This window comes from Diospyros lotus, chromosome 15, assembly GCF_014633365.1.
Source record: "Diospyros lotus cultivar Yz01 chromosome 15, ASM1463336v1, whole genome shotgun sequence".
In the NCBI taxonomy this organism is placed as follows: domain Eukaryota; kingdom Viridiplantae; phylum Streptophyta; class Magnoliopsida; order Ericales; family Ebenaceae; genus Diospyros; species Diospyros lotus.
The window spans coordinates 30,709,280-30,726,887 of NC_068352.1; the positions used below are offsets into that span (position 1 = coordinate 30,709,280).

General features: G+C 34.3%; 1 protein-coding gene across 1 annotated transcript; it reads right to left on the minus strand.

The window, feature by feature from the left end:
• Window positions 1-13,821: 13,821 nt before the first annotated feature.
• On the minus strand, window positions 13,822-14,916 carry LOC127791720 (uncharacterized). The gene is made up of 2 exons (XM_052321698.1): window positions 14,588-14,916; window positions 13,822-14,491 (listed from the first exon to the last, which is right to left on the minus strand). The coding sequence occupies exons 1-2, from the start codon at window positions 14,914-14,916 to the stop codon at window positions 13,822-13,824; spliced, it is 999 nt and encodes a 332-aa protein (XP_052177658.1).
• Between the last annotated feature and the right edge of the window lie 2,692 nt (window positions 14,917-17,608).

Below are 17,608 nucleotides of genomic sequence, written 5' to 3' on the forward strand. Positions count from 1 at the left end.
ATAGTATGATAAAAATCTTCAAATACTTTTTTAATTTTATATTGATAATTTCATATTTTAATGCAAAAAAATATTTTAATATTATACTGATATAATTTTATCTTATTTAACAAATATTATATAAATATAAAATATAATATATTTCGGAAAAGATGAATAGCTCTTCTTAAATGAGAGGAAGCAGCTGGAGAGACAGAAGATAGAGGGGAGTAGCCCTTGTGTGAAGTGAAAATTAAGGGGAAAATAGGTACAAGAGAATAATAAGAAGAAACTGAGCAGTTGGTGCAGCTGGTGTGTTTGAGATCTACTTAAAAATATAAAATATAATATATTTTTTATTTATATATACATATAAATTTTATAAATATTATTATTATATAACACTTAATATGCTAAGTCAATAGACTCACTCTAACCCCTGCTTGGAGCCGAGATATGCTATCTCAAAATGCTGTCCCAATAGCTGTCTCTCCAATCAGAAATTGTCACGTCATCAAATAATTAAACACAATCAAATTTATTGTATCTTCAATTTAGAGGTGTTCAAAAAATCGATGCACTGCGGAAATCGATCAGACCAAACTGAACCAAACCAAAATGATTGGTTTTTTTTTTTTTTTTTGGCAATCAGAAACGGTTTGAAAGCAGTCCAAACTGCACGGTTCGCGGTTTATTTAATTAGTTTGGACAATATATTATTTAATTACATGTATATGTATATACATTTTATACTTAAAAAAATTGTTTAACAATATTAACATAAATTTAAGATGAAAGTAAAATAAAAATCATCAAATAATTAAATTAAAAATTAAGCATAATCATCCATATATAAATAAATAATAGGTAGTATTTAAATAAAATTAAAAAAAAAGATAAATATCTGTAATCTGTTAGAGCAAGCTACATATTGATATTGTGATCTTTTCTTTTCTTTTTTTTTCAGATAATATTGTGACCTTTTCAAGGGTGTTATTGTTAGTTCAAGGGTTTTGGATATCTCCCATTATTAGTGTGTGCCCCCCCTTGATGCCCCTATTTTTTATCCCGCCAATCTTTATTATTTTAGATATTTGAAAAAATATTTGTTTTGAAATGATTTTCGGATTGAAGGTTGATTTTCCTAAAAGTGTCTTGATTGGCATCAATGTGGATTGGTCTAGTTGTTTTTGGAGGTTGAGTTACAAAAGTGCAAAATTGGTTAAGATATTAATCACTAGATTGGATTCTTCTCCTATTTTCATGACTGGACCTTGTGATATATGTTTTTTCTATTATTATTTGTATCAGATGAGCATGCGACATCTTTTGCTTAGATACTGTTGAGATAACTTCTTTTAAATGCAGTTAAAACACCGACAATAATTCATATATGATTGTGGAAGCCTATTGTCATAAATTTTAATTCAAAGTTCTATTAATTGTTGTTTATTAGATGATATTGTAGACATTCATGTTTAATTTAAGGGTTAATAACGAAAATAATCCAATCTTTTTTGCAAAATTTTAATTTTATTTAATTCTTTTAATTTTAGCAATTAGATTCAAATTAGCTCAATTAGATGTAATTTTATTCAACATGTAAAATCGATTTAAAAAGAATATGTTCATGCTGAATTACTATGTTAGGTGTCATATAATAATAATATTTATGGGACATATATGTAAGCATAAATAATATATATATATCTTGCTGCATATAACCTCTTTATTTATTTTTTATTTTTTTTACAATTTACATCTTTTCTTTTTTTATATATTTTTTTTACTTACCCCTAGAGCTAAAGGCATCTGGAGAATAATATTGAGAATTAATACTTACCCTGGAGGAAAGATCATTTTCTTTCATCCAGAGATAATCATCCGCTTAGCATAAGATCATTTTTTTTATAACATTTAAGAATAATTATTTTAGAAGAACTTAGAGTGATCAAGATTAGCTTAACATACCACCTTCATAAGATTTAAGAGAACGTGTTTATCCCAAGTTTATTGAGACTCGAGTTGGCCTACTAGATTTTGATCATAATCTTGATTGAAGTAGGAATCTCAATTTTGATTGGTTTACTTGTGAGTTTGCAAAAACTCGAGGTCAAACGAAGCCTAATTACTAGTGAGTCGATTTTTTAATGTCATCAAACATATAATTTATTCCTTTTTAATTTTTCTTAAAACAAAAATAATCACACATTATACCTACACCCAACAGGCAAGACAATAATTTATGGTAGACAATAATTTATTTGGGGTGATACACCTTCCTCTAAAGAGTAGTCATACGAAATTCATGATATTTTAAATTAATAAAAAAACTATAAAACTGGGACATTTTTTTGGAGTTTATTTAATTTTTTTCCTTTTATCACTCATGCGTGATGTGGTGGGTTAAAGTTTTTATTAGTTTATTAAATATTAAATATAATTAATTAATAAAAAAATACACAAGCTAAATATTCAATTCTTTACTTCTCTTCACGTGACTTGTCTATTCTACTTTCTGTCTCTTTTCTCTCTGCTCAGATCCTGTCCTCTCCTCACGTGGGTTGTCTGTCCTGCTCTCTCTCTCCCATCTCATCGCTTGCTTTTCTCTCTCCATAGTAGACATATGGCCTATACAACTTTCTGCGTTGGCATTAATGACGAAGATAGGCTGTCAACTTTCTGCGGGAATGCAATTAAATTTCTTCTGATTGATGTAATGAAAGTAATGTTAATAATTGAATAATATTAACGCCACTAAGCCAAAATCTGAGTATGCAATTACGAAAAATTCACTCGGCTCTTTATCTGCCTCGTTCCTCGTCAATTTTTTGTTGTGTTTCAAATTGCTTGTTATAATTGAGTAAGAAATTGCTCTTTTTTCTTCTTGTTCCAATAACTTTCTCTCGTAGATATGAAATTGAAAGACCCGATTACGAGCAACAATAGAAGTGGCTATCAACAATGACGGTAACAAATAGTAGCAGAGTTTGAGAGTAGAACGACAGCAAGGAATTAGAGGTTGGAGTCGAATGACGAGGAATAGGGTGTAGATGAAGAGGATAAAGAGATTTTCAATGGGGTGAGTGGAGACTGAAATTTCTAGAAAATAAGTTTGTGAGATTTTAATATATTTTTTATTTATTAATGTATTGGATGATTGATATTGTGTATTTAATTATTAATTTAAATATAAAATTATTAATTTTGTATATGTGTGTATTTAATTATTAATTTTATTTATGTATATATCTTATTATTTTGTGTATTTAGTTATTAATTTGTGTATTTTATTATTAATTTTGTGTATATGTAAAAATTATAAAAAAATAAAATAAATAGAATTGAAATTAATTAAAATAAATAAATAAAATAGGGAGTGAAATAAAAAAAAAATAAGGAATGCTATTAGAATAAGCATAATTTTTAAGGTAAAATAAAAATAAGAAGTGAATTATTTATAATATAATAAAAAAAATGAGATAAGGAGATAGGTTGAAGTAGCTATATCACCTATTTTTAATTTTTGTAAAAAAAATTATAAAATTAAATAAAAAAAATTATAAAATCAAATAATAACATATATATAATCAACATATATTTCAATTATAATTTTTTATTTAATTTTATAATTTTTTTACAAAAATTATTATTTAAAAATAGATGATGTGACTGTTTTTTATTGACTGAATAAGAAAAGGAACAACAAATTTTGACTCGATTGAAGATGGCCTAAAAGTCGGTCATCAATTATATGATATCTCTTTATTAAAAAAATTAAAAAGATCATACTATTATTTTCTTATTTTTTATTTTTTAATAAAAATATAATACATAATTAATAATATTGTTATTAATTATAATTTTTAATATTAATCTAATAATTATCGATTATGTATTCATTATTGGTGTAGTGACAGTAATGTTAATAATTTATTATCGGTGCAAAGGACAACCGGAAAGCTACCTTTCACGTTTTGCAATAGTAAAGATGTCTCATGGCTGGCTTTTCTCTCTCATCGGATCCTGTTCTCTACTCGTGTGATTTCTTTGTTCTGCTCTGTCACTCTCTCTCATCTGTCTTTTCTTTATCTAACGCTATAATTGACTCCTTGCAGACCCTATCTATTTGAGTAGTTTAGGGTAATTTAATTTGATGTTTTTATATTAATTAAAATATAAAATAAAAAATAAGATTTAAAAAATATGTTATATTATATTTATTAAATTTATTTAATAATTCTTATTTAGATAAATTTATTTTTTTCATGTTTTTATCTTAAGTTTTTTAAATAAAAAAAATGATCTATATATCTCTAATACATTTTAAAAAATTTAATAAATAGTATGATGAAAATTTTAAAATATTTTTTAATTTTATATTGATAATTTCATATTTTAATTTAAAAAATATTCTAATATTATACTGATATAATTTTATCTTATTTAATTTAATAAATGTATAAATATAAAATATAATATATTCAGGAACAGATGAATAGCTCTTCTTAAATGAGAAGAAGCAGCTGGAGACGGAAAAGAGGGGGAGTAGCCCTTGTGTGAAGTGAAAATTAAGGGAAAAATAGGTAGAAGAGAACAATAAGAAGAAACTGAGCAGGCAAGCAGAGGGCTATCAAGATTGAATCAAAGTCACTTTGGCTGAGATGACACAAATGACTTTGGCCCGTTTTGACAGAGATGACTTTGTGACAAATTAAGATGACTCAGAGATGACCTTGCGTTGTTACAGAGATGACTTTGGCCGTGCAAAGGACAATCAGAAGGAAAGCTACCTTACAATATAAAGATGCGCGTGAATGCAATGGTCGACTGACTTGTAATTGTAAAGTGGGGCAAGGCGGGAAATTGGAAAGCTGACTTCTGCAGCGCAAAGGACCATCGAAAATGCAACTTTTCGCGTTGGCAATGACAAAGCGAAGTTGGCCTATCAGTGATTGAATCAATAATTATTATTAAAATTATTTTTCTTTATAATTCATTATAATTGGTGCAAAGGGCAATCGAAAAGTTTTTACCTTCCGGGTTTTGCAATGGTAAAAATGCGCGTGAATGCGTTGATGGAATAGGAATTTATTCTGATTGCATCCATAGCCACGGTGACAAAGGCTACCAAGCAAAATTAAAGTAAAATATATATATCAATTAAAGTTATGATATAAAACTTTAAAAATATTATCATATAAGGTTTAATAATATTATTATTATATTATGATAATATTTATAAGTACCACATTTATACATAAATAAAAAAATATAACTTATTATATATAATTTATTTATTTATTTTATTTATATGTATATCTAAATCTTACAAATATTATTATTATATGATATTTAATATGTCAAGTCAATAAATTCATTCCATCTAAATAAATTTTACATGTTAAATAAAATTATACTTAATTGAGTTAATTTGAGTCTAATTACTAAAATTTAAAAATTAAATAAAATAATAAATTTATAAAAAAAATAAATTACTTTCATGATTACCCCTTAATTTAAACAAATAGTACAGCCTTCATATATTCATAAACCCTGTTTCCTACCATATATTCAAAAAATTAAATTATGCCCAAAATGGGTTCATTACATACATTTTTAAAGTGTTTACTAACATATATATATATATATGTATGTATGTACGTACGTATATGCTATGCATGAGAGAGTGAGCGCTTTTATTGAAAGATTAGTCTTTTATTGAAAGATTAGTATGCATAGCGTTGATTAAAATAAATAAAATAAATTTAAAATATTTTTTAATTAAGATATAAAATAATTAAGATAAAATTAAAAAATATTTTAAAATTTATATTAGATTGTTTATTAAATTTTTTAAAATATATTAAGAAACATATGGGTTATTTTGTTTTATTTGTTAGGACGTCGATAAATTTATTTAGAGAGAGAGATAAATTTATTTAAATAATTTTAAATAAGAAATTACATGATTCTTTTTTAAGTGGGTTGTCAGATAAATTTAACAAATATAATAAAAAATACTTTTATTTAAAATACTTTTTATTTCTCACTTTTTCTATCTTATATTTTGATTAATAAACATTACCATAGTAAATAATATAATGAGATTTTACTTAAAATTATAATTATAAAACTACTAAAAGAAACAAAAAATAAAATTAACTCTTAGGATTATCGTCTTTGTGCAGTTCTCCGCCACTCATGCCCTTAATTTTAGTAGAAAAAATAAATTACATGTGAATTTTTGACCCTTGCCTAAACCTATTATCAAACTCGTGACTTACTAATACTAATCTCAGCATATCACTTGATCTATGTCCTGGGGCAAAAGTAAAACTAACTCTTGATAATATGTGATATGACAGACGACTTTGTTCAAGTATATGAAATATACATTTTCTTTTAATGATTATATATTTAGAGTAGTGGAAATAAAGAAAGTAAAATAAAATCTTATGCATATGTCTATATATTTATGTTTTTGGGGAAGATTAAGATTTGGTATATTATTATTGTATGTTAATGTATATATTTATGTTTTGGAATCAACTTTTAAGTTTAGCTACAGTATTAATTAATTTCAATTTTGTTCCAATTTTGAATGGTTGTTATATTTTTATTAATTAAAATTATTAAATACTAACGTCGCAATGGGAGGTTAGATTAAGTGACTGCCACGTCAAATTAAAAATATGGACTTAACATAAATAAATAATTAAATACAAAATATATAAATAAAATTTTAACAAGTCATACAAGCAAATATATATATTTATAAACCAACATGGGATAATTTTGTTATCAATACGACGCAGAACAGTATTGTTAGTTGAACAAGAGAGGTTATTGGCAAGTTGACTGATGTGGTCAAGAATTTAATAAAACCAATCACCAAACCTAATCAATATTTAATAGTTTTTATTAATAAAAGAGTATCAACAATTTAGAATTAAAATTATATTAAATTTGACTTGGAGATAAAAAAAAATAGAGTTGTTATTATTTTCAAAATTAAAGTTAAATTTAAAATTAAAAAGTAAAAGTTTAATTTTTGACAATTTACCCTAAACTTCATAATTTTACTTTTTAACTGATCACACTCCTAGACAAATCAATTGTTTTTTAATTTTTAGATATATTAGAACATACTTGATGGCTGGAAACATTGGCCTTGAATCACTAGAACCAAAAAATTGGAAAAAAATAGATGAAATTGCCCTAAAAAAACGAAAAAGCTAGAGATAGTTTGGGAATAATAATGAAAATAAATACTTATTTTGGATAAGAGATCCTCATTCTTTTATAATTATCCAAACATAATCTTTCACTTAGCATAAGATCACTTTTTTTGGATAACATTTAGTGTAAGGGCCCACTCTCGAATATTCCCGTTAGTATAAGATATTCGAAAGGAGGTCATCACAGAGATGATATAGAGCAAACTCAAAAAAAAAAAAAAAAAAACAACATTCATTACTAGCAGCGAAAACTAAATTAAGGTTCAGTTACACTTCCAATATCTCATAAGTTTGAGCTTGAAGGCCATACAAAATAATTAAAAGACTCTAATGTTAACTAACAAAATAAAGAAAAAAATCATTTCATCAAGCCTCACCAAAATGCTAAATAGGATCTTCAAGTTAGGGCGCGTCCCCGTACACTACTATTTTTAGCCCTTAGTCCCACTGGACTCATCCCCAATAATAGCCTTCCCTTTACCTGGAATGGCAAAAAAGATCAAGTGAGCTACAAGCCTCAGCAAGTTCGAGGAACAAGGAATAATATATAGGATCCAAGAACACGATAACACCAAAAAGAGTAATAAAAAACTCCACAATTATATACAAGATTCATAATTCGTGAATTTATCAATTCAACTTAATATATCATGTCACCATCTATGACTATGCAATTGTGTATAAAATTTCCAATATCATTATCAATTCTCACAGGCTCGCAAGCCATCATTCAATACATGCAAGAGTACATCATTTCATTACCAATATTAATTTTCTTGGCTCTCAAGCCATAAATCAATGCATGCAAGAGTGCATAAGTTTCATAAAATCTCACGAATAAATATGGAGCCAACCTGCCGGGCTATAGCCACCTCGTCCCGTGCCAGGTGCTCTAGGGTACCTTTTCCCTCCGTGCAAAATAATATATGCGTAAAGATAAGTAATACGAAACATCATAACATGAACATACTGACTATGTACAAACATGACATGCATTCATTCCCATATAAATAGCATGAAATTTCGACTCACAATTATTGCTATACTTATATATATTTTCTGTCTATCTCACAATTACTCAATAGTTTCCCAGTCACATCAATTATGCACACGAGACACAATGATTTACCCAAGAATTTACTTAATCAATTTCCAAGAAGCTCATAAATTCTTTACAATTTATTTAAATGAACCCCAAATATTTACATATATAAATATATTTGATATATGCTTTTCATTATTTATGGATTAATAATAACAAAAGGAATATATTCATCATTATATATATACCATATAATTAAGTGGGCTTGAATATGCATATATAAATACACTCTAATAGTTTATATGTGTTTGCTTGGAACATCCAGTAGCTTATCTTGGACGTGTGTGTATATATATATATATAATTTTAAATGGATTTACATGGAACATCCATTGGGTATGTATATATAGATATATGGTTTCCAAATGTGAACAGTGGCTGGACTTCATTTCTTTACAATGGGTGCGTGGGTGTTAATATATATATATAAATAAATATAAATGGTTTTCAGTGGCTTGAACGTGTATATGTATATATATATATATAAATGTAGACGAGTTGTTTGGAGCATAGCATTGGTATATATATATATATATATAAATGTAAATGGGTTGCTTGGAGCAGGGCATTGGCTTTATTTATATAGTGTGAGCGAGTGAAAGAGAGAGAGAAAGAGAAAAAGAGATAGCTTCATTTGTAGATTCTTTATCACGCATGCACACATATATGCATATATTTGAGGGAGGTTGACTAAAACAGGGGTAAGTAGATAAGGGGCGTGTGTATGTATATATATATATATATATATGTAAATAGACACTGATGTTGCTGGGACCATAATTTATAGTGGGTTATTCCAATCATGGGTATTATATTTGCGTGAAGCGTATATATATATACAAGTGATCATTGTGATTCGGCTGGAACAAGGCAACCAAATTGGGTGAGTATATATATATATATATGTATATATATAAGTAGGTCTTAAGTTTAACTGGGTAGAACAGGGGTAACTGATGCAGGGCCGATTATAAATATATGAGCTGTTAGTCTATAAGAGAGAGAAAGCTTCCACAGCCTCTCTATTAAGCATTTATATACATATGTGTATGAGTGTAAATGAAAGTGGGTCAGTGAGTGCAACTACATATATATTTTTACTAACTCATAAACAGGGAGTAGTGAAACTAAACAAAACTTCGCTGTAATTACGGAGAAAATGCCATTCACAGGAACACAATGGATTAATAATATAGCAACAATTTAGAGGACTAAGGGAGTTGCACTAATAATGAAATAGGAGTGCAGAAGAACTTGCAACAAAGCATCAGCAGAGAGATCAGAAAGAACTTGCCTGAAGAAGATGCTAGCAGGAGGACTCCACCAACGAAATGAAAGATAGCGCACAATGAATTGAACAGAAACACAAGGAGGAGGTGAAGTATAAGATGATGCTGAAGGGATGAGGAAAGAAATGGGAAAGTGAAGAAAAGAAAGAGATGATATGCACTAGAATTAGAAGATTTGTACACAAAGAAGGTTGCAAATTTCTGTGTACAGATTGCATGCCAATGTTAAGAAAATTTTACCAAAATGACATTCTTATTATATAATAGACAAAGGAATTGTTATGGGTTTTATTGACAATTGGTAATTTAATTTATTTTCTTCTCTTTTCTTTTATTTTTTTTTTACATAACAAAATTTAAATCCCCTCTACCATTGGGTCCAAGCCCAAACCCAACAATTTATTTAACCCACTTGGTAAACCCATGAATTCATTTAACTATTCAAATGGAGTCCAAAACATTTATTTCCCAAATTTTAAAAATAGGCCCATACACTTAAATTCATGATCACATGCATCAAAAATTTCATATTAATCCAAAATCATGTTATGCCATCAAAACAATATATCATAAATTGTTAAAATACTTTGACCCACATTTAGAATGTTTTTGAGCTAAAATTAAATATTAAAAATACCTAGACCCAATTTAGGGTCATTACAGTTTCTCCCCCTTCAAAGAATTTGGTCCCCAAATTCGTACCTGATCATGAGAATAGCTTGGGGAAAAGACGCCTCATCTCATCCTCACGCTCCCAAGTAGCCTCATCTGGAGAATGACGTTGCCACTGAACCCTCACAAAAGGAATCGATCGGTTTCGCAACACTTTCTCTTTCCGTTCCAAGATACCAACAGGCATTTCTTCGTACGCCACATCTTCCCCAACCTCTATAGTCTGATAGTCAATAATGTGCTGATGATCTGGCACATACTTCCTCAACATGGACACATGGAAGACGTTATGAACGCCGGATAGTTGCGGTGGCAAGGCTAGCCTATAGGCCAAAGTGCCAACCCGTTCCAAAATCTCAAACGGCCCAATATAGCGAAAACTAAGCTTCCCGGACACCCCAAATTGGCGTACGCCCTTCATGGGCATCACTCTAAGCCATACATGATCCCCAACTGAAAACTCCAAGTCTCGCCGTCGCTTGTTCGCATAACTCTTTTGTCGATCCTGGGCAGTCTTCATTCTCGCTCTGATGATGCGAATCTTCTCCGTTGTCTGTTCCACAATCTCCGGCCCCAACAAGGCTTTATCTCCAACCTCCTCCCAACAAATGGGTGATCTACATGGCCTACCATAGAGCGCCTCACAAGGCAGCATACCAATACTGGAGTGGTGACTATTGTTGTAGGCGAATTCTACTAGTGGTAGGTGGTCATCCCAATTTCCATGAAAGTCCAACACACACGCCCTCAACATGTCCTCTAGTGTTTAGATGGTCCTTTCTGACTGTCCATCTGTCTGAGGGTGGAACGCGGTACTAAACTTCAACTTCATCCCTAAAGCATCCTACAACGCTCCCAAAAAATGTGAGGTAAAACGAGGATCCCGGTCTGACACGATACTAGAGGGTACTCCATATAATCTCACTATCTCCTCAATGTACATCTTAGCCAGACGGCTCAAAGGATAAGTCTTCTTAATCGGCAGAAAATGGGCTGATTTAGTTAAACGGTCTACTATCACCCATATAGCATCATACCCCTTTGTCGTCCTCGGCAGCCCTGACATGAAGTCCATAGATATGTTGTCCCATTTCCACTCTGGAATGGGTAACGGCTGTAGAAGGCTTGCCGGCTTTTAATGTTCTGCCTTAACCTGTTGACATACTGCACACTGGGACACATATTTGGCCACATCCCTCTTTAGTCCATCCCATCAAAACTGCCGTTGTAAACCTTGATACATCTTCGCCATGCCGGGGTGAATGGTATAACGAGACTTATGTGCCTCCGCCAAAATTTCCTTCCTGATCCCAGCATCATCAGGCACACAGACTCGATCATGAAATAGTAACATCCTATCCCCTCTCTGACTGAAGCCCAATGGAGAAAACTTTCCCACATCTGTTAAAATCTGAGCCAACTTCACATCACAAGACTATTGTACCCTAATCTGCTCCATCAAATCCGGATGTACCCTCAGGTACGAACAATACACTATAAGTCTCTCCTCGGGTCCGAAAATAGACATCTCCCCCATCTGCCTCAAAAGCATCCACTCTTGTACCATCATAGCTGCTATGTGAGCTCCTCGGCGACTCAAAGCATCTGCCACTACATTGGCCTTCCCCGGATGGTATAAAATCTCACAATCATAGTCTTTCAGTAGTTCCATCCATCTACATTGTCTGATGTTCAACTCCTTTTGTGAGAAAATGTACTTTAGACTTTTGTGGTCGGTATAAATCTCTACCTTCTCTCCGTAGAGATGATGCCTCCAAATCTTGAGTGCAAATACCACGGCTGCCAATTGCAAATTGTGTGTGGGGTAATTCACCTCATGCTTCTTCAACTGTCTCGAGGCATATGCATTTACTCGCCCATCCTGCATCAACACACACCTAAGGCTAGAGTGCGACGCATTACTGAATATGGTAAACTTCTCCCCACTCCTAGGAATAGCCAATACTGGCGCTGTCGTCAATCTCTTCTTCAATTCCTCAAAACAACGTTCACATGCCTCATTCCACTCGTACTTGACTCCCTTCCGAGTCAACTTCGTCATAAGCAGGGATAGTCAGGAGAAACCCTCAATAAATCTCCTATAATAATCGGCCAGTCCCAAGAAACTTCTGATGCCCGTCACTGAGGTTGGTCTTGGCCAATCCATCACTGCCTTTACCTTCTCGGGATCTACTGAAATGCCCTCACCAGATACTGCATGCCATAAGAACCCCACATGTCGTTGCCAGAAGTCACACTTACTGAACTTGGCATATAATTGCTTTTCCTTAAGTCTTTGCAAGACTAACCTGAGATGGTTCTCATGCTCTTCCAAGCTCGGCGAGTAAATGAGAATATCATCGATGAACACAATGACAAAATGATCCAAGTACTCCCTAAAAACCCTATTCATCAAATCCATAAAGACGGCTGGAGCATTCATCAGCCCAAATGGCATGACCACAAATTCGTAATGGTCGTACCTAGTACGAAATGCAGTCTTCTGAATGTCTCATTCTCTGACCTTTACTTGGTGATACCCCGACTTCAAATCAATCTTAGAAAAAACTGAGGCTCCATGTAGCTGGTCCAACAAATCATCAACTCGGGGAAAAGGGTACTTATTCTTCAATGTCACCTGGTTCAATTGGCGATAGTCGACGCATAATCTCATGGATCCATCATTCTTCCTTACAAACAAGACCGAAGCACCCCAAGGTGAAGCGCTTGAGCAGACGAATCCCTTCTCAATCAACTCCTCAAGTTGTACTTTCAATTCCTTCAGTTCATTTGGGGCCATTCTGTAAGGTGCCTTGGAAACTGGCTGGGTTCCTGGCATCAACTCTATGGAAAACTCTACCTCCCTCGGTGGTGGCAAACCTGGCAACTCATCGGGGAATACATCAAGGAATTCTCGAATTACAGGAATGTTTGACAATTCTGTATCATTCTCCTTACCCGTGGTCACAAAAGCCAAATACGCTTCACATCCATGTCGCATCAATTTTTCATCCTTCATCACCGATATCATAGGAGTGACACTCATTGGTTTAATGCCTCGATACGTTATGACTGGTTGCTGAGGTAACTCAAAGTGGATAACCTTACATCTACAATCCACCTTGGTATAATGTCGAGATAACCAGTCCATGCCCAAAATAAGATCAAAATCATGTATGTCTAAGATTATCAAATCCCCGGGCAGCTCCTTATTATGCACCATAATCTTACATCCCTTATAGACTTCACTCCCCACTAACTCAACTCCTCCCGGTATAGACACGATCAAATAATAAGGCAATAATGTACTAGAGAATGGAATATAACACATAACCCTAGGTGCAACAAATGAATGTGTAGACCCCGTGTCAAACAAAACACTCACGTCAATGTCATATAGGGAGAAAATACCTTGCACAGTGTCATTTCTCTTCTCTTCCTCTGCTGATGTCAAAGCGAATGCCCGTCCCTGGGTGTGGGGTCGACCAGCGTCTGTGGTGCCCTGTCCTGATGGTAGTGCCAATGGTGGTGCTGTCCCCTAAAGTCTCGACACTGGCTGCCTCTGTCCCATCTTGTTGCCTTGGTTCTCATACCTCTGTCCTCCTTGTTGTGGCGATTGTCTACAAACGTTAGAAGTATGCCCTTTTCTTCCACACCGGTAGCAAGTCACCTCTTTGTTGCTTGTTATACCTTTCCCTTGTGGATAATCATTCTTCATGTGCCCCAACTGCCCGCAACTGTAGCACGCCTTACATACTCCTCGATGCCTCTTCCCACAAGTTGTGCAGGGAAGAATGTCAGCTATATTACCAAAAAACCCCGGTGCTCCTTTTCTTTTCTTATCATTGCCTTGCCCCCGGGCTGAACTTGATCCCGTAGCGGTTGCCTGAACTGCCCTTAGCTCACTCATCTCATTCTCTATGATATGTGCCCTCTGCACCAGTATAGCATAATCTGTGATCTGTGCACCAGCTAGGTGAAATCTAATGTCCACTCGCAACCCTCTTTGGAATTTGGTTGCCTTCTTCTCCTCAGTACATACTAACTTAGGAGCGAATCGTGCCAAAGAGGTGAACTCCTCCTCATACTGTGCCATTGTCTTATTGCCCTGGGTCAGCTCAATAAACTCATATGTCTTCTGATCTCGTACCCAAGCTGAAAAGTAATTGGCGTTGAAGAGCTCTCTGAACTCCGCCCATGTCGGCCCCCTGCCCACAAACCTTTGTCGAATTGTCTCCCACCACCTCTCGGCCCCTCCTCGAAACAGATATGTAGCCAACTATACCCTCTGGGTGTCACCGCACCCTATCGTCCTGAGGTGCTTCTCCATTACCATCATCCACTCCTTTGCGACCAAAGCATTGGTCCCTCTATGGAACTCTGAAGGTCTCAGTGTCATGAAGTTCCTCACCAACTGGCTCCTAGTATTGTCATCCATCCCTTGGGGCTCCACTTCCTGTGACACCGGGTTTGCAGTCTGACCACTGACGTTCTCATTCATGACTGGTTCATTCCTCCTTCCAGGTGGTGCTTGCTCCTGTCTTCCCTGATGCGCCATAAAATTCTCAAAATGCCTCAACATAGTGGCCATGGTGCCCCTCAGCTCACTAACCTCCTGGCGCAAGTCTGCCATTGACTCAGCTTATAATACCCTATATTTTTGTGAAGATGCCATGTATTTTAAGTGAGTTTAAAATACCAAAAATATGTTTGAATTGACAACAAGTGATCGAATCAGTCGTAGGGAGTACCCTAGAGCTTAGATACCTAAGGTTAAAGGTATATTTTTGATGAGCGTCTCGAGGTGAGATTTATGACACTGAAAGAAATCAAATCAGAAATAGTTTTCGGTTAAGCTAAGTTGTAGCCTAAAAATACCGAATGATGGTAAGGGGCTTCCGAAAAATTGTATATATTGAGTAATTTTGAGTTATTAATTTTGGGATTTTAAGTATCTCGATAAATTTGATGTTTGAGGGTGTAATTGTAATTAGAAAATTATCCAAATGAAATAAGGATAACATTAAGAGCTTATGTGGTAAAATATTGAAGTTGAGGACTTGAAATAAGGGCCAAAGTGTTATTTGAAAGAAGTTTGGGATTTTAGCTTGGATTTAAAAAGATCAATTCATTCTAGTTTTGGATTTCAAAAGCCACTCAATTATGGCTTTGAGTCTTTGGAGTCCATGGCTAAGATTTTGACAAGTGGCATAATGTGATTGGTTGGAGAAATCTATAAAAAGGCACCATGGGTTCTTCTCAAATCATTCCAACCAAGTTTGAGGAGTGAAGCACTCTAAGAGGAGGAGCTTTCTCTAGAGAGAGAGAAGGGAGTTCGGCAAGAAGGCGGGAAGAAAGCGACGAAGAAGCGGCGGAGAACGAGCCTCGTCGGAGTTGCGGGTCTTCGCCGGAATTTGCCAAAATCAATCAGCAAAAAGTGAGGTAAGTCCGACTTTTTTTGATAATCCTATAGAGGGGGAAGAGAGGGTCGCGTAGGTTCAAACGGGGGTCGAATCGGAGTTAAAACGAGGGAGATATGGCCGAAATACCAAACCGACGCGTTGCTGTCCGAAATCTGCTGTCTGCGCGTGAGTTACACGCGCCGGAAAATGCTTGCGCGTGAGGGCGCGTGGCCCGCCTTTCCAGGGCACGTGAGAGGCTTATTTGTCTCCAAATTTTCCAGTTATACCCCTAAATTAATACCCTTAAACTTTATATAAAAATATTTGATTTTAGGTTTACCAAAACGTGTGTTTTCTACAGAAACCTAGGTCGTTTGCAGTGAAACCGTACCGTTTAAGAGATAAACCAATAAGGTGAGACTCCTATACTCCAAATCCTATTTCTTATTCTCTTATGAGAGACTATTATTACATGAGACGTGTTTCATGAAGTTCTTACACATAAACCCTCGTTATTCTCTTACGTGAAATCATGCTGTATATATGAACTGTATTTTTTTGAAAAATATATGCTGTTGGCTTTTTAACTGTTGCATTTATAAAATTCGTGTGGCCATACTGTTGTACCTATTTGTTATTGGTCGAGAACAAAAGTCGGATATCCCCCGAGAGGCGCTATGCGTGCGCCATCGAGAAAGCTCTCGTGGGGAAGACCGTGAGTCTAAGGAATAACGGATGTGGTGCTTTCATGAGTGCTATGAGGTCGGGCCGAAGTGACATGGTTAGGGACCTCCCGAGAGGCGCTATGCGTGCGCCATTGAGAAAGCTCTCGTTGGAGGAGGCTAACGTGTTCACGAGGCACTTCGGAGTAGTTCTCCTTGTCTTCTCATACATTTTATACCTGATCATGCATCGATATAAACTATTTTTTTTTAGAGTTTCTCACTAGAAGATACATCTTCTAATTGGACTATGTCCCTAGAATATTCAAACGTTCCAGGTTCGACGAGCGGCTCAAAGGGAAATGAGGTAGCTGAGGAATAAGTTTAATCTGCTGTCTGTATCATGTTTAGCATATTTTTGTTTATGTGCGAACCTATGTAATTTTGGATATGTTTAAGATGTTCAGTTATCACTTGATGATGTCCATGTAATATATTTTGTACACGTCTTGAACAATTTTATGATAAATAAAGTATTATAGTTGTGAAGCATATCAGGTTCGATCTAGCTTCCGCATTCGAGATTTTAACGACTGTCTTAGCTATTCGATTATTGGGTTTGTTAAGCTGAGAAGGTGTAAATTAGGGTTTCTTGGGATATTATGTGATGTATGACAGCTATTGTGATATGAAAAATTTTTATATTCCCGAAATCCTAAGTTATAACACGCTCAAAAAAATTGGGGTGTTACAGTTGGTATCAGAGCGAACCTAAGGAAAAGTTCGCATGTGGCTAGATGAGTAAAGCCACCGTAAGTTTTGGGAATTAGGTTAGGATTTTTTTGAAATATTTAGTAGCATACTCTTGTTGCTTATTCAAATTGAATTATGCCATGCCGTGATGATTTAATAGATCGCCCTGTCTTCTTGCCAAATGGTGAATACAAGAAGGAACAGGCGCGAGAGAGGCAATGGCGAAGAAAGCAACACCAACCCATACCCAGGAGGTGGTGTGGAAGGTCAAAGTGATGCACGAGCTGACCTCGGTGAAGGCCGGATTGATAGGATCGAGAGAATCCTAGAAGGCATGGCTAGGCGAATTTTGGAGTTGCAGCCCGAGCAAAGAAGAGTAGATTCCTTGGAGAGGTATCTACGACAAAACCCACCAGTGTTTCAAGGAAAACCGACAGATGACCCCGCCATCAGTGAATACTGGTTGGACCAAACTGAAAAGATCCTACAAAGATTAAGAATTCTGAAT